At 51.3% G+C, this 14076-nt stretch overlaps 2 protein-coding genes across 2 annotated transcripts; one reads left to right on the top strand and one right to left on the bottom strand.

Moving 5' to 3' along the window:
- LOC105206475 (farnesyl pyrophosphate synthase-like) lies at positions 1-2975 on the bottom strand. The gene is made up of 2 exons (XM_039454025.1): positions 1483-2975; positions 1-133 (listed from the first exon to the last, which is right to left on the bottom strand). The coding sequence occupies exons 1-2, from the start codon at positions 2556-2558 to the stop codon at positions 1-3; spliced, it is 1209 nt and encodes a 402-aa protein (XP_039309959.1). The 5' UTR covers positions 2559-2975.
- Positions 2976-9350: 6375 nt separating this feature from the next.
- On the top strand, positions 9351-10347 carry LOC120358898 (farnesyl pyrophosphate synthase-like). Its single transcript, XM_039454653.1, has one exon. The coding sequence runs from the start codon at positions 9380-9382 to the stop codon at positions 10262-10264; it is 885 nt and encodes a 294-aa protein (XP_039310587.1). The 5' UTR covers positions 9351-9379; the 3' UTR covers positions 10265-10347.
- Positions 10348-14076: the final 3729 nt, after the last annotated feature.

Below are 14076 nucleotides of genomic sequence, written 5' to 3'. Positions count from 1 at the left end.
TCACGTGTTCGAGTCGGGCGACGAAGTCCCTGGCATCGGCGTGCGGAGGCGTAGCGTCGCCATCCCACGCGGCTCTATCTCGCCTATGCTACCGGGCGCGGCGCTGGTATCGAGGAGGGAGACATTTCTTATCCTGTTTCCATGGGTACAGTCTTGCAAAAAAATTTATGTCTGGAAACAACGGATGTAACAAGGGCTTTGCGGCTTCCCGGAAAGCCGGTCGTTCGCGAGCTTCTACGGCGGGACGGCTCAAACACACGCGGCAGCCGACAGCTGGGTGCCTCGACGAGGTCTCGGGCTTGAGGTGAGGAACCAGCCAAACACTAAGAAGCAAGGTGCGTTCAATCGCCACGCGGCGGACGCACTCGCACACTAACCTAATGGCTCCACCTCAGAACGCGAGCCGGACAACACCGACAGCTCGTGGCTTTACATAGCGGTTAGACGGGTCACCTCGACTTCAGCACGGTTCTTCCTCTGCTCCTCGATCCGCGGGGCTTGTCCGGGCCTGGCACTCTACGATAGTCGCTCCCGATATCTCCAGCCGATATCTCGCACGCTCGCTCACACTTCACACCGCAGGGATTGCTGGGTCGCACGCAAAAGCCGAGAGGATCGCGCTCGATGCGCGATTGATGGGCGCTAACCCTCCCACAGGGTGCGCGATATCCTTGCGCCTAGCGGCGCGGCCTATCAGCGGCCGCCCTTATCTAGCCGTGACGTCACGGTAGCGCAGTGTTGGGTCTCCGGAGATGTCGTGCGGTCCCCGTTGGCATTCGACATCCTCGTCGCTCTCGTCGTCCTCGCGGCCGACAGCCGCAGAATTTTCCTGCGACGATTCCTTGCCGCTACCCTCCTCGATGGATAGCCGGCATTCGACGGCCCTCGTCCTGGCCGTTTGTTCGCCCCAGCCTGTCCATCAGCGGTGCCACTCGCGAGCCTCCTTTGCGCGGCGCTTATCTGTCGCCACGTCTTATCTCCTCCTCTCCTTCGGCGTTTTCCAGTTCATTATTCGAAGAATTCTCTCACCAGTAGTCTACGAGTTGGCTGATCTAACGGGTGGGATTGTTGGCAAGGTCCACGTGAAAGACCTCAAGCCTTACCATGAGCCTTTGGATGTCTAGGAGGATAGACGCGCCGGCGTTTGCCCTGTCTTCTCGCGTCTTCTGCTGTCGGGGGAAGCTCAGGCTTACCCAGTCACACATATATATTTTTTTTTTTTTTTTAATGTGCATAAGTATAATATTTAATATATAAAATATGAATACATGGCATAAAATATGAATACGTAAAATATGAATACATTTTACTCTTTTTTCAATATACATTATTTATAATTTTCTTTTATAAAATATTTTTAATAAATTCAAAAAAATCACATGTGGAATTTCACATGACATCTGCTTTATACGTATATATAATAAATTAAATACTTTATTTTCATATAACATGTAAACTTTTTGCAAATTTAAATCAGCGTACAGTTGTTTTACACGTTGCACTTTTTTTGAATCCCAAAAGCCGTAACATTCTTCTAAAATTTTACGCTGTTCCGGAGTAGCTCGTTGGAGAGCCACAAACCATGTGCATTTTCCATCCTGAATATCAGTACCGTCTTTGCCATTGACTTTTGAATCTCCAAAGCAATCCAAGAAGTCATCTTGGATTTGAAACAAACGTCCTATTTCTAATGAAATTGATTTTGCTTGCATAAAATTCTTTTGGTCTTTTATTCCAGCCAAACGCATTGCTATTGTTATTGGCAAAAAGATAGAATAATAGGCCGTCTTGTGTGTAGCAATATAATTATATTGGTCCATTGTGAATAATTCCAAATTTGGCTTTTTCTTCATATTGTTGGATAACTCCAAGTCTAATAACTGGCCATTTACTGTTTTGAGTTTAATTTCGTTGAACATTTCCATAAGATCTATGTAACATTTTTTTTCTTTCAAATGTTTTTTTATTAAATAATTTGTTGAATATTCCAGCTTTAGAGCATCTGTTATTGCTGTTATTCCAATTTTCTCACATCGGTACCAACACGGCTTTCCTCGCCGAAGTAATGCCTGATCTTGCAAATCATCAATCACAAGGCAAGCAGCTTGCATCAGTTCTAAACACCAAGCTACGATGCGTATTAACCGTATACACATATTTTTTTTTATATGTTCCTTTGCTATTAATTGGAAGGTGTATACTAAAATTAACGCTCTAAATAGCTTAACGCCAAGAACGTTGTATTCTAATATTTTTTTCATTTTTTCGTTTACGACGGTATTCTCACTTAAATTTGTAAGATCTTCAACAATTTCTGGCCATACTGCCATCATTTCCTTCTTCTCATTTTTCATCCATTTCATTATATTGGCCATTTTTGTAACAATCTCTAAAGTACATTTCGCCGTTAAATATTCGCCATTCTGGTAACGTCGCGGGTGGCGTGTTATTTCCTCGACCCTCGAGTTATACCACGCGTCATTCGTCACGATAGCGGCGCAAAAGTCGGTGTCCTCATCCTCGTAAAGTCGTGACAGTGCGTCCGGCACGTGGTGCATCGCACCCTTCCTATGCTCGATTACATAATCATATTCGAGGAGCTCGAGTGCCCACCGTGCCAGACGACCAGTCGGGTTTTTCCTTTTATTTGCGCTTGACTCGCCCTTTTGTTTTTTTGTTTGGGGGAAAGCCAGTCGGACCCCTTCCTTTCTCTTGCCGCGGCTATCGGCCGCCCGGACCCAAATGGATATCGTTTTTTTTTTGTTGTTTATTTTTGTTTTTTTTGTCGATTGGTGCGGTATTCGTTAATAAATGCCTATTTGGTATACGTTACTGTCTTTGGTTTTGGTGTAAATGCGCCCTGCTCCGTCTCCGCTCCTCCTAACCCATCCGATCGCCGACGCGAGAGCGCACGTTAGGCGTAGAGACGCGTTGGAGTCGATCGTCCGGGACCGGAAACGGCGGGACCACGAGAGGAACGAGCGAATAGCCAGGGGATGCCTCCCTGGCCGCGTCCTAACAGTTACGATTTTTTTTTGTTGTTTGGTATGGTCGTCTGGACCGTTTTGGTTGGTTAACAATTTTCTTTTCCTTGCGAATCGGTAAGAATTCTTTTTGGTGTTGTGCCGTCTGTTTTTTTTTGGTGATATCGCAGCCGACATGCTGGAGATTTCGGTCGCTCTGAGGCGCCTTCCTCGGTAGCTCGTGGCTGCAGAGGGGCATCTGGACCGGCACGGTCCCGCTTGGCATGGGGGGGTTGTGACGTGGCAGTTTTATCTGCCTCGCCACTTCGTCCTTCGCCTGAGCATAGCGCAAGGAGGCGCGTAAGACCGGGTCGGGCACTCAGCGAGAGAGCGAAATCTCCGGCGGGACTGCGGCGCGTATTGATTTCATTTATTTATTCGCGGCTTATTTCATGTATCCGCGGGCACCTCGACATACGTCGCCTAAGGACCAGCAGCGGCGAGGAGGATGGGCAGCAGCAGGACAAGGAGAAGGCGATCGTCCAGGGCCGGCGCACGGAAAACCGACGGCGAAGAGTAGGACGAGACTCGACGTGGGCACAGATATGCGCCACGCAAAAGTGGCTCGCAATTGGCGCAGCCGGGGGACAGGCCAGGGCGGACGAACGGCCAGGACAAGGGCCGTCGGATGCCGGCTGTCCGTCGAGAAGGGTAGCGGCGAAGAATCGTTGCGGGAAATCTCTGCTGCTGTCGTCCGCGAGAACGACAAGAACGACGAGGATGTAGGATGTCGACCGCACGACACCTGCGGAGACCCGACACTGCGCTGCCGTGACGTCACGGCTAGATAAGGGCGGCCGCTGATAGGCCGCGCCGCTAGGCGCAAGGATATCGCGCACCCTGTGGGAGGGGTAGCGCTCATCGATCGCGCATTGAGCGCGATCCTCTCGGCTTTTGCGTGCGACCCGTTCGACTGCGTGCGTGTGCGGAAAAGAGCGAGCGAGTGCGAGCTATCGGTCGACTATCGGCGTATCCGCTATCGGAAGGAGTGCCCGGCCTTGGCGAGCGTCGTCGGAGCGAGTTGAGGACACCCGAGGACCAGGAGGAGGACCGTGCGGAAGTCGAGGTGACCCTCTAACCTTCGTGTAAAGCCACGAGCTGTCGGTGTCGACCGGCTCGCGTTCTGAGGTGGAGCCATTAGGTTCGTGTGCGAGTGCGTCCGCCGCGTGGCGATTGAACGCACCTTGCTTCTTGGTGTTTGGCTGGCTCTCCACCTCAAGCGCGAGACCTCGTCGAGGCATCCAGCTGTCGGCTGCCGCGTGTGTTTCGGCTGTCCCGCCGTGGAGGCTCGCGAGCGACCGGCTTTACGGGAAGCCGCAAAGCCCTCGCGCACGTGCGCGAGTCGTGTCTCGGCCGTGATCGCACGGCCGCTCGGGCTGTCGGTGCGTTGTTACAGCGTACGTGTTATATTAATTTTGTAGCGCGGTTCCGGCGGCTGCGTTGTCGCCGGCGCGAATCTTATTGTACGCGCTTTCGTCTTGGAATTACGGGGCTCGCTTTAGCGGAGGCTCCGCGTTCGCGTTCTTGCCGCGCCGGTCAGAGCGCGCGTGATTGGCTGCCGCGCTTCCCGCAGGACCCGTCGTCGTGATCGGCGCGTGTAGCGTGATTATGGTCGGAGTCGAAATAATTCCCGCGTCCGGTTTCCTAATTTCTGTTGTCTACTCCGTATCTCGTTGTTTTTCTTTACTACGCTAACCGCTTTTGTTTTCTTATTTGATTGTATACCATCGCTATTATTCACTGCAATACATGTGTTCTCTCTCTGTTATATCGGCCTGACTACTTAATTTCTCGCCTACCCGTCTCCTCCAGTAAGAGAGCCGCTTCGTCCCTGTCTCCGCTTCCCCGCCCCTCTACTGGTTAGAGGAGTTAGCTGGCCGCGTGCGAGCGACGATTCCGCTTTTGTGTGACGAGTTATCGCGTGATACGAATTGGCGTTTAGCGTGGAAAAGTGAACCCGGCGACGCGACCGGCGTAATCGCGTCTGGCGCCCAATTTCACGATTTGGTGGGAATCTAGCTGTCGGTATTCTCGTCGCTCTCGCGCGCGCTTCGTGTAGCGTCTCCTCTACCTTGTTTGATCGCGTACTTCGCCGTTGCTCTCCGGCGTCCGAAAAGTGCGTGACAAAATTTGGCGCCCAACGTGGGGCGCGCCAGTACAAATTTCTTTCTACGGTCTTCGGGAGACACGGGCGTAGCAACTAAACATTTTTTTTTCTGCGTGTTATCGGAGGAATTTCGGGCCGGCGAGAGATTCTATGTTGAGTGTGAGTAACTTTTTTTTTGTTTTTCCTGAGTAAGTGTTGTGTGCGTCCTGCCTGAGTTTTTTTGTGCTTTCCTGTTCTCGCTAGAATTTTGATAACGTATTGCAAGCTAATTTCAGCTTTCAATTGTTTGATACCGCTAACCATTGACGAATAATATCAAAATTTCTCGAGACCATATTAACCGTCTTTTGTAACTAATTTTTGTTCGCTTTTGGTATCGTCTTGATTCTTGCGTGTGAATGTTGCTTCTCAAGCTGTGAATTGCGATTTTGAGAATTCACGATTGACATTATTATTTACGATCTTGTGACTTGATATCGAACAAGGCCATAAACAGTCCGTCTTGTTTGATCGGTGAATATTTGCGAATATTATTTCGCGACGGTGGAATTTGCTGCTCAGTGCCGATTATAGTGCTTGGCGTCAAGGTAAACACGCCGAGGAATTTAGGGGGAGGGCGTGCTGTTGAAGTGTCGTGCCGTGTTTGCGCGTTCGAGTGTCGCAAATATTTTGGGATCCTAGAATACGCTTTGAGTGACCGTTAATTTTCGCTTCGGCTATCGTTGTCGTTTTCGTGAGATATCGCCGTACAATTGCGCGCGTGGAAATCAGTCGGTCGTGCGGGGGGACAACATCGCTCGAAAATGAGTTCGACTAAGTACGACGACGAGTGGATTTTTACCGCCACCCCCGAACAATTAATTGTCGCGCTGGAAGAGCAGGGGCTCTCAACCGAGGGTTCTCAATCCGCTCTCGCGTTAAGATTATTGCGCCACATGCGGACTACGCGCGTCGGCGAATCGTTCGTCGGCGCGGATGTCGCACAAGGGCTACCGGATTTCGGACATTTAAATCTCCCCGAGGGGGAGGTACCGCGACCAGACAGTCCCTTCGAGGCCGTGATGAGGCCGTTGGCGAGCGTGCACGCATCCGGGGGAGGCGGGGGACGTCGACCACCGGGATCGAATGACGCGGCCGCCGCTTACAACATCATGCGGCGTTGGAATTTAAGGTTTTCCGGCGCGCGGGGGGAGGACGCGGAAACCTTTTTATTACGAATTGAGGAGGGCCGCGAGTTGATACCGGTCGACGATGCGGACATATTGCGATGCCTACCGTTCTTCCTATCGGGTGTCGCGCTTCATTGGTTCCGTGCTAAGCGCGCGAAATTGACGACGTGGGGTACGTTCAAGGCGGCGTGGCGTGCGCGATTTGGGGATCCCGACTTCCAGTTCGCCTTGCGGGACGAAATAATGCGACGCACTCAGGGCGAGCGCGAAACGGTCGTGGATTATCTGACGTGTCTGAATGCGCTTTTTGACCGTCACTCACCCCCTTGGAGTGAGGAGGAGAAGATCGGTTACGCACACCGCCACATGTTGCCGCGCTTGCAGACCATGGTGCCGCGCGATTCGGTCACCGATTTAGATTCACTCGAGTTATTGGCGGCGCGAGCGGAAAGTTGTTGTCGGGCAGCCTTAAGTTATCGAGCACCTCCACCGCCGGAGCGATCATTATTTCCCGATCTAGCTTATCGTCCTTCAAAAGAGGGGGGACGCGGAGGAAAATCAAGTGATACTCTTGCGGCATCAGAGATATCGGGCCTAGATGACAGTGGTGGAGCGTCGCGCGCGGGGAAGAAAGCCAAGGCTCGCAGTGACGCTGCGACCACCGCGTCCGCGTCGACCACCGCCGTGGCGGGTCCTTCGACCGCCACCCCGTCTACAAGTGGGCCCCGTAGCAATCCCGGCAAATGCTGGAATTGCGATCAGACGGACCACTTTGCGCGTGACTGCAAATTCGCTCCGCGCACTCATTGCTATCGGTGCGGCAAGGCGGGAGTGACGTTGCGTACGTGCCCAGATTGTGCGGGAAACGCCTAAGGGAGTCGGAGAAGGGGGAAAACGCGACTCCTGGCAATGCATCCCCCAATAATGTTGTGATACCGGTACGCGCCGATTTCGTTTGTAATTCGTTCGGGGCGAGGGAATCATGCCTCTCCTTTGTTCGTGTCAAAATATCGGGTAATGAGATTCGCGCTCTATTGGATTCCGGGTCGAGTCGTACGTTTTTAGGTCCGGCCGCTATTGAATTAGTGCAATCGTTGGGATATCGGTTTCGTCGGGCTAGGGACCGCCGCGTGACGACTGCGACCAGCCAGACGACGCGAGTGAGGGGGGAGGTCGAGGTACCCCTCGAAATTGAAAACCGCACGCGTACCTTGAGCGTGTACGCGTTGCGAACGTTAGCGTTACCGTGTATATTAGGTATGGACTTTTTGACAGCTTTCGGTATCGTGGTTAATTTTGCGGGAAGTACGTGGGGATTCGCGGATGATATTACGCGACAATATCCCCTGGGGATTGAAACCACGAGCTCGCTCTCGGCCGCACTCGCGCGCGGGGACTCTGTGCCGGAACGAGGGACGGAAGGGGACTCCACCGATCGAGAGGGGAGCTCACGAGATTCGGCGCCTGAAGAAGCGACCGATATCGTTGGACACTCTTCAAGCGAGGGGGAGACGCCAACCGTCCGCGCCGATATAGCGCAGCCAGGCGGCTTGCAAGAGCTATCGGCCGAGGAGAGCGCGCGGTTATCGGAATTTTTAGCGTCGGAGATACCGGGGGTGCCCGCGAAACTCGGAGCGACGTCGCTGACGGAACACCGTATAAATGTCGGCGGGCACGCGCCCATTAAACAGCGTTATTATCCCATGTCGCCTAGGGTACAAGAGGCGATCTATGCGGAGGTCGATTCGATGCTTGAGTCCGGTATTATCGAGCCCTCGAATAGCGCATGGTCGACGCCCATCGTCATGATTAAGAAACCGAACAACACGTATCGCTTTTGTTTAGATTTTCGCCGGTTAAACGAAGTATCGAAGAAAGACGCGTACCCCTTACCATATATGAACGCGATTTGGATAAACTTCGACCGGCCGGTTACATTTCGACCATCGACCTTAGCCAAGCTTACTTACAGATTCCGTTAGAGAAAGATAGTAAAGAGTACACCGCGTTTACGGTACCGGGTAAGGGACTTTTTCAATTTACGCGGATGCCGTATGGCCTAACGGGAGCGCCTGCAACGTTTCAGAGGCTTTTAGATCGTTTAATAGGTCCGGAGATGGAACCGCACGCCTTTGCGTATCTCGACGATATCGTTGTTGTGACGCGGACTTTTGAAGAACATCTTACGTGGTTGGGCAAAGTATTTGCGCGTATTAGAGACGCGGGGCTCACGATTAACCCGGAGAAAAGTAAATTCTGTCGATCTCAAGTAAAGTATCTGGGTTTTTTCGTGCAAAGCGAAGGGTTAACGGTCGACCCAGAGAAGACCGCCGCTATTGTTCAGTATCCTCCGCCGCGAAACGTTAAACAATTACGTCGTTTCATAGGAATGGCGTCCTGGTATAGGCGCTTTATACCGCAGTGCGCGACGCGGATGGAACCGCTTACGAGTCTTTTGAAGAAGAATCGCTCTTGGGTGTGGGGGGAGACTCAAAAGCAAGCTTTTGAGTCAATTAAATTCTGTTTGACCACCCCACCCACGCTATCGTGTCCGGATTTCGAATTACCATTTTTGCTGCAAACAGATGCAAGTTCAGTAGGATTAGACGCGGTATTGGCGCAGAAAAACGGGGACGCGGAACATGTAATTGCCTACGCAAGCCGCGCGTTATCGGACGCGGAAAGAAAATATTCCACCACGGAATTGGAATGTCTGGCTATCGTGTGGGCTGTCAAAAAGTTCCGTCCCTATTTAGAAGGATATCGGTTTACGATTATAACAGATCATAGTAGCCTCCGGTGGCTACACAATTTAAAAAACCCGACTGGTCGTCTGGCACGGTGGGCACTCGAGCTCCTCGAATATGATTACGTAATCCAGCATAGGAAGGGTGCGATGCACCACGTGCCGGACGCACTGTCACGACTTTACGAGGATGAGGACACCGACTTTTGCGCCGCTATCGTGACGAATGACGCGTGGTATAACTCGAGGATCGAGGAAATAACACGCCACCCACGACGTTACCCAGAATGGCGAATATTTAACGGCGAAATGTACTTTAGAGATTGTTACAAAAATGGCCAATATAATGAAATGGATGAAAAACGAGAAGAAGGAAATGATGGCAGTATGGCCAGAAATTGTTGAAGATCTTACAAATTTAAGTGAGAATACCGTCGTAAACGAAAAAATGAAAAAAATATTAGAATACAACGTTCTTGGCGTTAAGCTATTTAGAGCGTTAATTTTAGTATACACCTTCCAATTAATAGCAAAGGAACATATAAAAAAAAATATGAGTATACGGTTAATACGCATCGTAGCTTGGTGTTTAGAACTGATGCAAGCTGCTTGCCTTGTGATTGATGATTTGCAAGATCAGGCATTACTTCGGCGAGGAAAGCCGTGTTGGTACCGATGTGAGAAAATTGGAATAACAGCAATAACAGATGCTCTAAAGCTGGAATATTCAACAAATTATTTAATAAAAAAACATTTGAAAGAAAAAAAATGTTACATAGATCTTATGGAAATGTTCAACGAAATTAAACTCAAAACAGTAAATGGCCAGTTATTAGACTTGGAGTTATCCAACAATATGAAGAAAAAGCCAAATTTGGAATTATTCACAATGGACCAATATAATTATATTGCTACACACAAGACGGCCTATTATTCTATCTTTTTGCCAATAACAATAGCAATGCGTTTGGCTGGAATAAAAGACCAAAAGAATTTTATGCAAGCAAAATCAATTTCATTAGAAATAGGACGTTTGTTTCAAATCCAAGATGACTTCTTGGATTGCTTTGGAGATTCAAAAGTCAATGGCAAAGACGGTACTGATATTCAGGATGGAAAATGCACATGGTTTGTGGCTCTCCAACGAGCTACTCCGGAACAGCGTAAAATTTTAGAAGAATGTTACGGCTTTTGGGATTCAAAAAAGTGCAACGTGTAAAACAACTGTACGCTGATTTAAATTTGCAAAAAGTTTACATGTTATATGAAAATAAAGTATTTAATTTATTAAATATACGTATAAAGCAGATGTCATGTGAAATTCCACATGCGATTTTTTTGAATTTATTAAAAATATTTTATAAAAGAAAATTATAAATAATGTATATTGAAAAAAGAGTAAAATGTATTCATATTTTACGTATTCATATTTTATGCCATGTATTCATATTTTATATATTAAATATTATACTTATGCACATTAAAAAAAAAAAAAAAAAAAATATGTGTGACTAGGTAAGCCTGAGCTTCCCCCGACAGCAGAAGACGCGAGAAGACAGGGCAAACGCCGGCGCGTCCATCCTCCTAGACATCCAAAGGCTCATGGTAAGGCTTGAGGTCTTTCACGTGGACCTTGCCAACAATCCCACCCGTTAGATCAGCCAACTCGTAGACTACTGGTGAGAGAATTCTTCGAATAATGAACGGGCCATGGAACTTCTTGGCCAGCTTCGCTGAGAAGTGTTGTGCGCCGGCCGATAACACGTGGTACCTCTTGAGCACCTGTTCGCCTACGTTAAATGTGACTTCGTGCCTGTGCCGATTATAATACTTAGATTGCCGCTCTTGCGCGGCTACCAAGTTTTCCGCGACCCACTCCCGTAACGCGCCCATCTTCCCCATATGTTCGCGCCACTCGACGGGGTTCGCTTCTTCTATCTCGACACCGACGTCGTCCTGTTCGCCATGCAAGCCGACCGGTAGCGGTTCTCGGCCGTAATTAAGAAAGGCGGGGGTAGCTTGTAGAGACGTATGATGTGCGGAATTGTACGCGAATCGAAACTCATTAATGTGGACGTCCCACTCGCGATGATCCCGCTCTACAAACGCAGTGATCATCGTCTTTAGGACGCGATTTACTCGCTCCACCGGGTTTGCCTGCGGGTGATAAGGTGGCACCGTTGTATGATATATCCCATACTGCTCCGACATCGCGCGCAAGTCTCTATTCAGGAACTCCGTTCCGTTTTCCGTCAGCAATACACGCGGCGCGCCCCAACGGAAAATCACCATCTCCTCAATCGCCTCTCTAATCCGTCGACCGGTAGCCTTACGAAGTGGACAGCACTCTATCCACTTCGTAAATAAGTCCTGCATTACGAGTAAGTATGCGTGACCGGACTTACTCGTCGGCAACGGTCCCATGATGTCCGCGGCAACCACCGTCCACGACGACTCTATCACGCGCTGCCCCATCAATCCGGCCGGTACGTCTTGTTCCACCTTTACTCTCTGACATACGCCGCAATGTTTAACGTAATTCGCGATATCCCTTAGCATGCGCGGCCAGTGATATCTCGTCGCGATACGCTGATACGTTTTTTCTACCCCCAAGTGACCGGCATGCGGTGGATCGTGATTTTCCCGAATGACGGCGTGGCGCGATTCCCGAGGCAACACGCGCTTCCATCTATCTCGATCTTCCACGACCTCCGACACCAAGCGCGATTTTCTAAAGTACATTTCGCCGTTAAATATTCGCCATTCTGGGTAACGTCGCGGGTGGCGTGTTATTTCCTCGACCCTCGAGTTATACCACGCGTCATTCGTCACGATAGCGGCGCAAAAGTCGGTGTCCTCATCCTCGTAAAGTCGTGACAGTGCGTCCGGCACGTGGTGCATCGCACCCTTCCTATGCTCGATTACGTAATCATATTCGAGGAGCTCGAGTGCCCACCGTGCCAGACGACCAGTCGGGTTTTTCCTTTTATTTGCGCTTGACTCGCCCTTTTGTTTTTTTGTTTGGGGGAAAGCCAGTCGGACCCCTTCCTTTCTCTTGCCGCGGCTATCGGCCGCCCGGACCCAAATGGATATCGTTTTTTTTTGTTGTTTATTTTTGTTTTTTTTGTCGATTGGTGCGGTATTCGTTAATAAATGCCTATTTGGTATACGTTACTGTCTTTGGTTTTGGTGTAAATGCACCCTGCTCCGTCTCCGCTCCTCCTATCCCATCCGATCGCCGACGCGAGAGCGCACGTTAGGCGTAGAGACGCGTTGGAGCCGATCGTCCGGGACCGGAAACGGCGGGACCACGAGAGGAACGAGCGAATAGCCAGGGGATGCCTCCCTGGCCGCGTCCTAACAGTTACGATTTTTTTTTGTTGTTTGGTATGGTCGTCTGGACCGTTTTGGTTGGTTAACAATTTTCTTTTCTTTGCGAATCGGTAAGAATTTTTTTTGGTGTTGTGCCGTCTGTTTTTTTTTTGTGATATCGCAGCCGACATGCTGGAGATTTCGGTCGCTCTGAGGCGCCTTCCTCGGTAGCTCGTGGCTGCAGAGGGGCATCTGGACCGGCACGGTCCCGCTTGGCATAGGGGGGTTGTGACGTGGCAGTTTTATCTGCCTCGCCACTTCGTCCTTCGCCTGAGCATAGCGCAAGGAGGCGCGTAAGACCGGGTCGGGCACTCAGCGAGAGAGCGAAATCTCCGGCGGGACTGCGGCGCGTATTGATTTCATTTATTTATTCGCGGCTTATTTCATGTATCCGCGGGCACCTCGACATACGTCGCCTAAGGACCAGCAGCGGCGAGGAGGATGGGCAGCAGCAGGACAAGGAGAAGGCGATCATCCAGGGCCGGCGCACGGAAAACCGACGGCGAAGAGTAGGACGAGACTCGACGTGGGGACAGATATGCGCCACGCAAAAGAGGCTCGCAATTGGCGCAGCCGGGGGACAGGCCAGGGCGGACGAACGGCCAGGACAAGGGCCGTCGGATGCCGGCTGTCCGTCGAGAAAGGTAGCGGCGAAGAATCGTTGCGGGAAATCTCTGCTGCTGTCGTCCGCGAGAACGACAAGAACGACGAGGATGTAGGATGTCGACCGCACGACACCTGCGGAGACCCGACACTGCGCTGCCGTGACGTCACGGCTAGATAAGGGCGGCCGCTGATAGGCCGCGCCGCTAGGCGCAAGGATATCGCGCACCCTGTGGGAGGGGTAGCGCTCATCGATCGCGCATTGAGCGCGATCCTCTCGGCTTTTGCGTGCGACCCGTTCGACTGCGTGCGTGTGCGGAAAAGAGCGAGCGAGTGCGAGCTATCGGTCGACTATCGGCGTATCCGCTATTGGAAGGAGTGCCCGGCCTTGGCGAGCGTCGTCGGAGCGAGTTGAGGACACCCGAGGACCAGGAGGAGGACCGTGCGGAAGTCGAGGTGACCCTCTAACCTTCGTGTAAAGCCACGAGCTGTCGGTGTCGACCGGCTCGCGTTCTGAGGTGGAGCCATTAGGTTCGTGTGCGAGTGCGTCCGCCGCGTGGCGATTGAACGCACCTTGCTTCTTGGTGTTTGGCTGGCTCTCCACCTCAAGCGCGAGACCTCGTCGAGGCATCCAGCTGTCGGCTGCCGCGTGTGTTTCGGCTGTTCCGCCGTGGAGGTTCGCGAGCGACCGGCTTTACGGGAAGCCGCAAAGCCCTCGCGCACGTGCGCGAGTCGTGTCTCGGCCGTGATCGCACGGCCGCTCGGGCTGTCGGTGCGTTGTTACAGCGTGCGTGTTATATTAATTTTGTAGCGCGGTTCCGGCGGCTGCGTTGTCGCCGGCGCGCATCTTATTGTACGCGCTTTCGTCTTGGAATTACGGGGCTCGCTTTAGCGGAGGCTCCGCGTTCGCGTTCTTGCCGCGCCGGTCAGAGCGCGCGTGATTGGCTGCCGCGCTTCCCGCAGGACCCGTCGTCGTGATCGGCGCGTGTAGCGTGATTATGGTCGGAGTCGAAATAATTCCCGCGTCCGGCTTCCTAATTTCTGTTGTCTACTCCG

The sequence above is a fragment of the Solenopsis invicta genome, chromosome 10 (genome assembly GCF_016802725.1).
Source record: "Solenopsis invicta isolate M01_SB chromosome 10, UNIL_Sinv_3.0, whole genome shotgun sequence".
Lineage (NCBI taxonomy): Eukaryota > Metazoa > Arthropoda > Insecta > Hymenoptera > Formicidae > Solenopsis > Solenopsis invicta.
This window is presented reverse-complemented; position numbering and strand designations above follow the sequence as displayed.

What these genes read in the sequence shown, in the direction of transcription:
- LOC105206475 (XM_039454025.1), bottom strand. Translation starts at nt 2,558, where the DNA reads ATGCACCACGTGCCGGACGCACTGTCACGACTTTACGAGGATGAGGAC. An exon ending in GTGCAACGTGTAAAACAACT is followed by an intron (nt 134 to 1,482) that starts GTACGCTGATTT and finishes CCATGGAAACAG; the next exon opens with GATAAGAAATGTCTCCCTCC.
- LOC120358898 (XM_039454653.1), top strand. Translation starts at nt 9,380, where the DNA reads ATGGCCAATATAATGAAATGGATGAAAAACGAGAAGAAGGAAATGATG.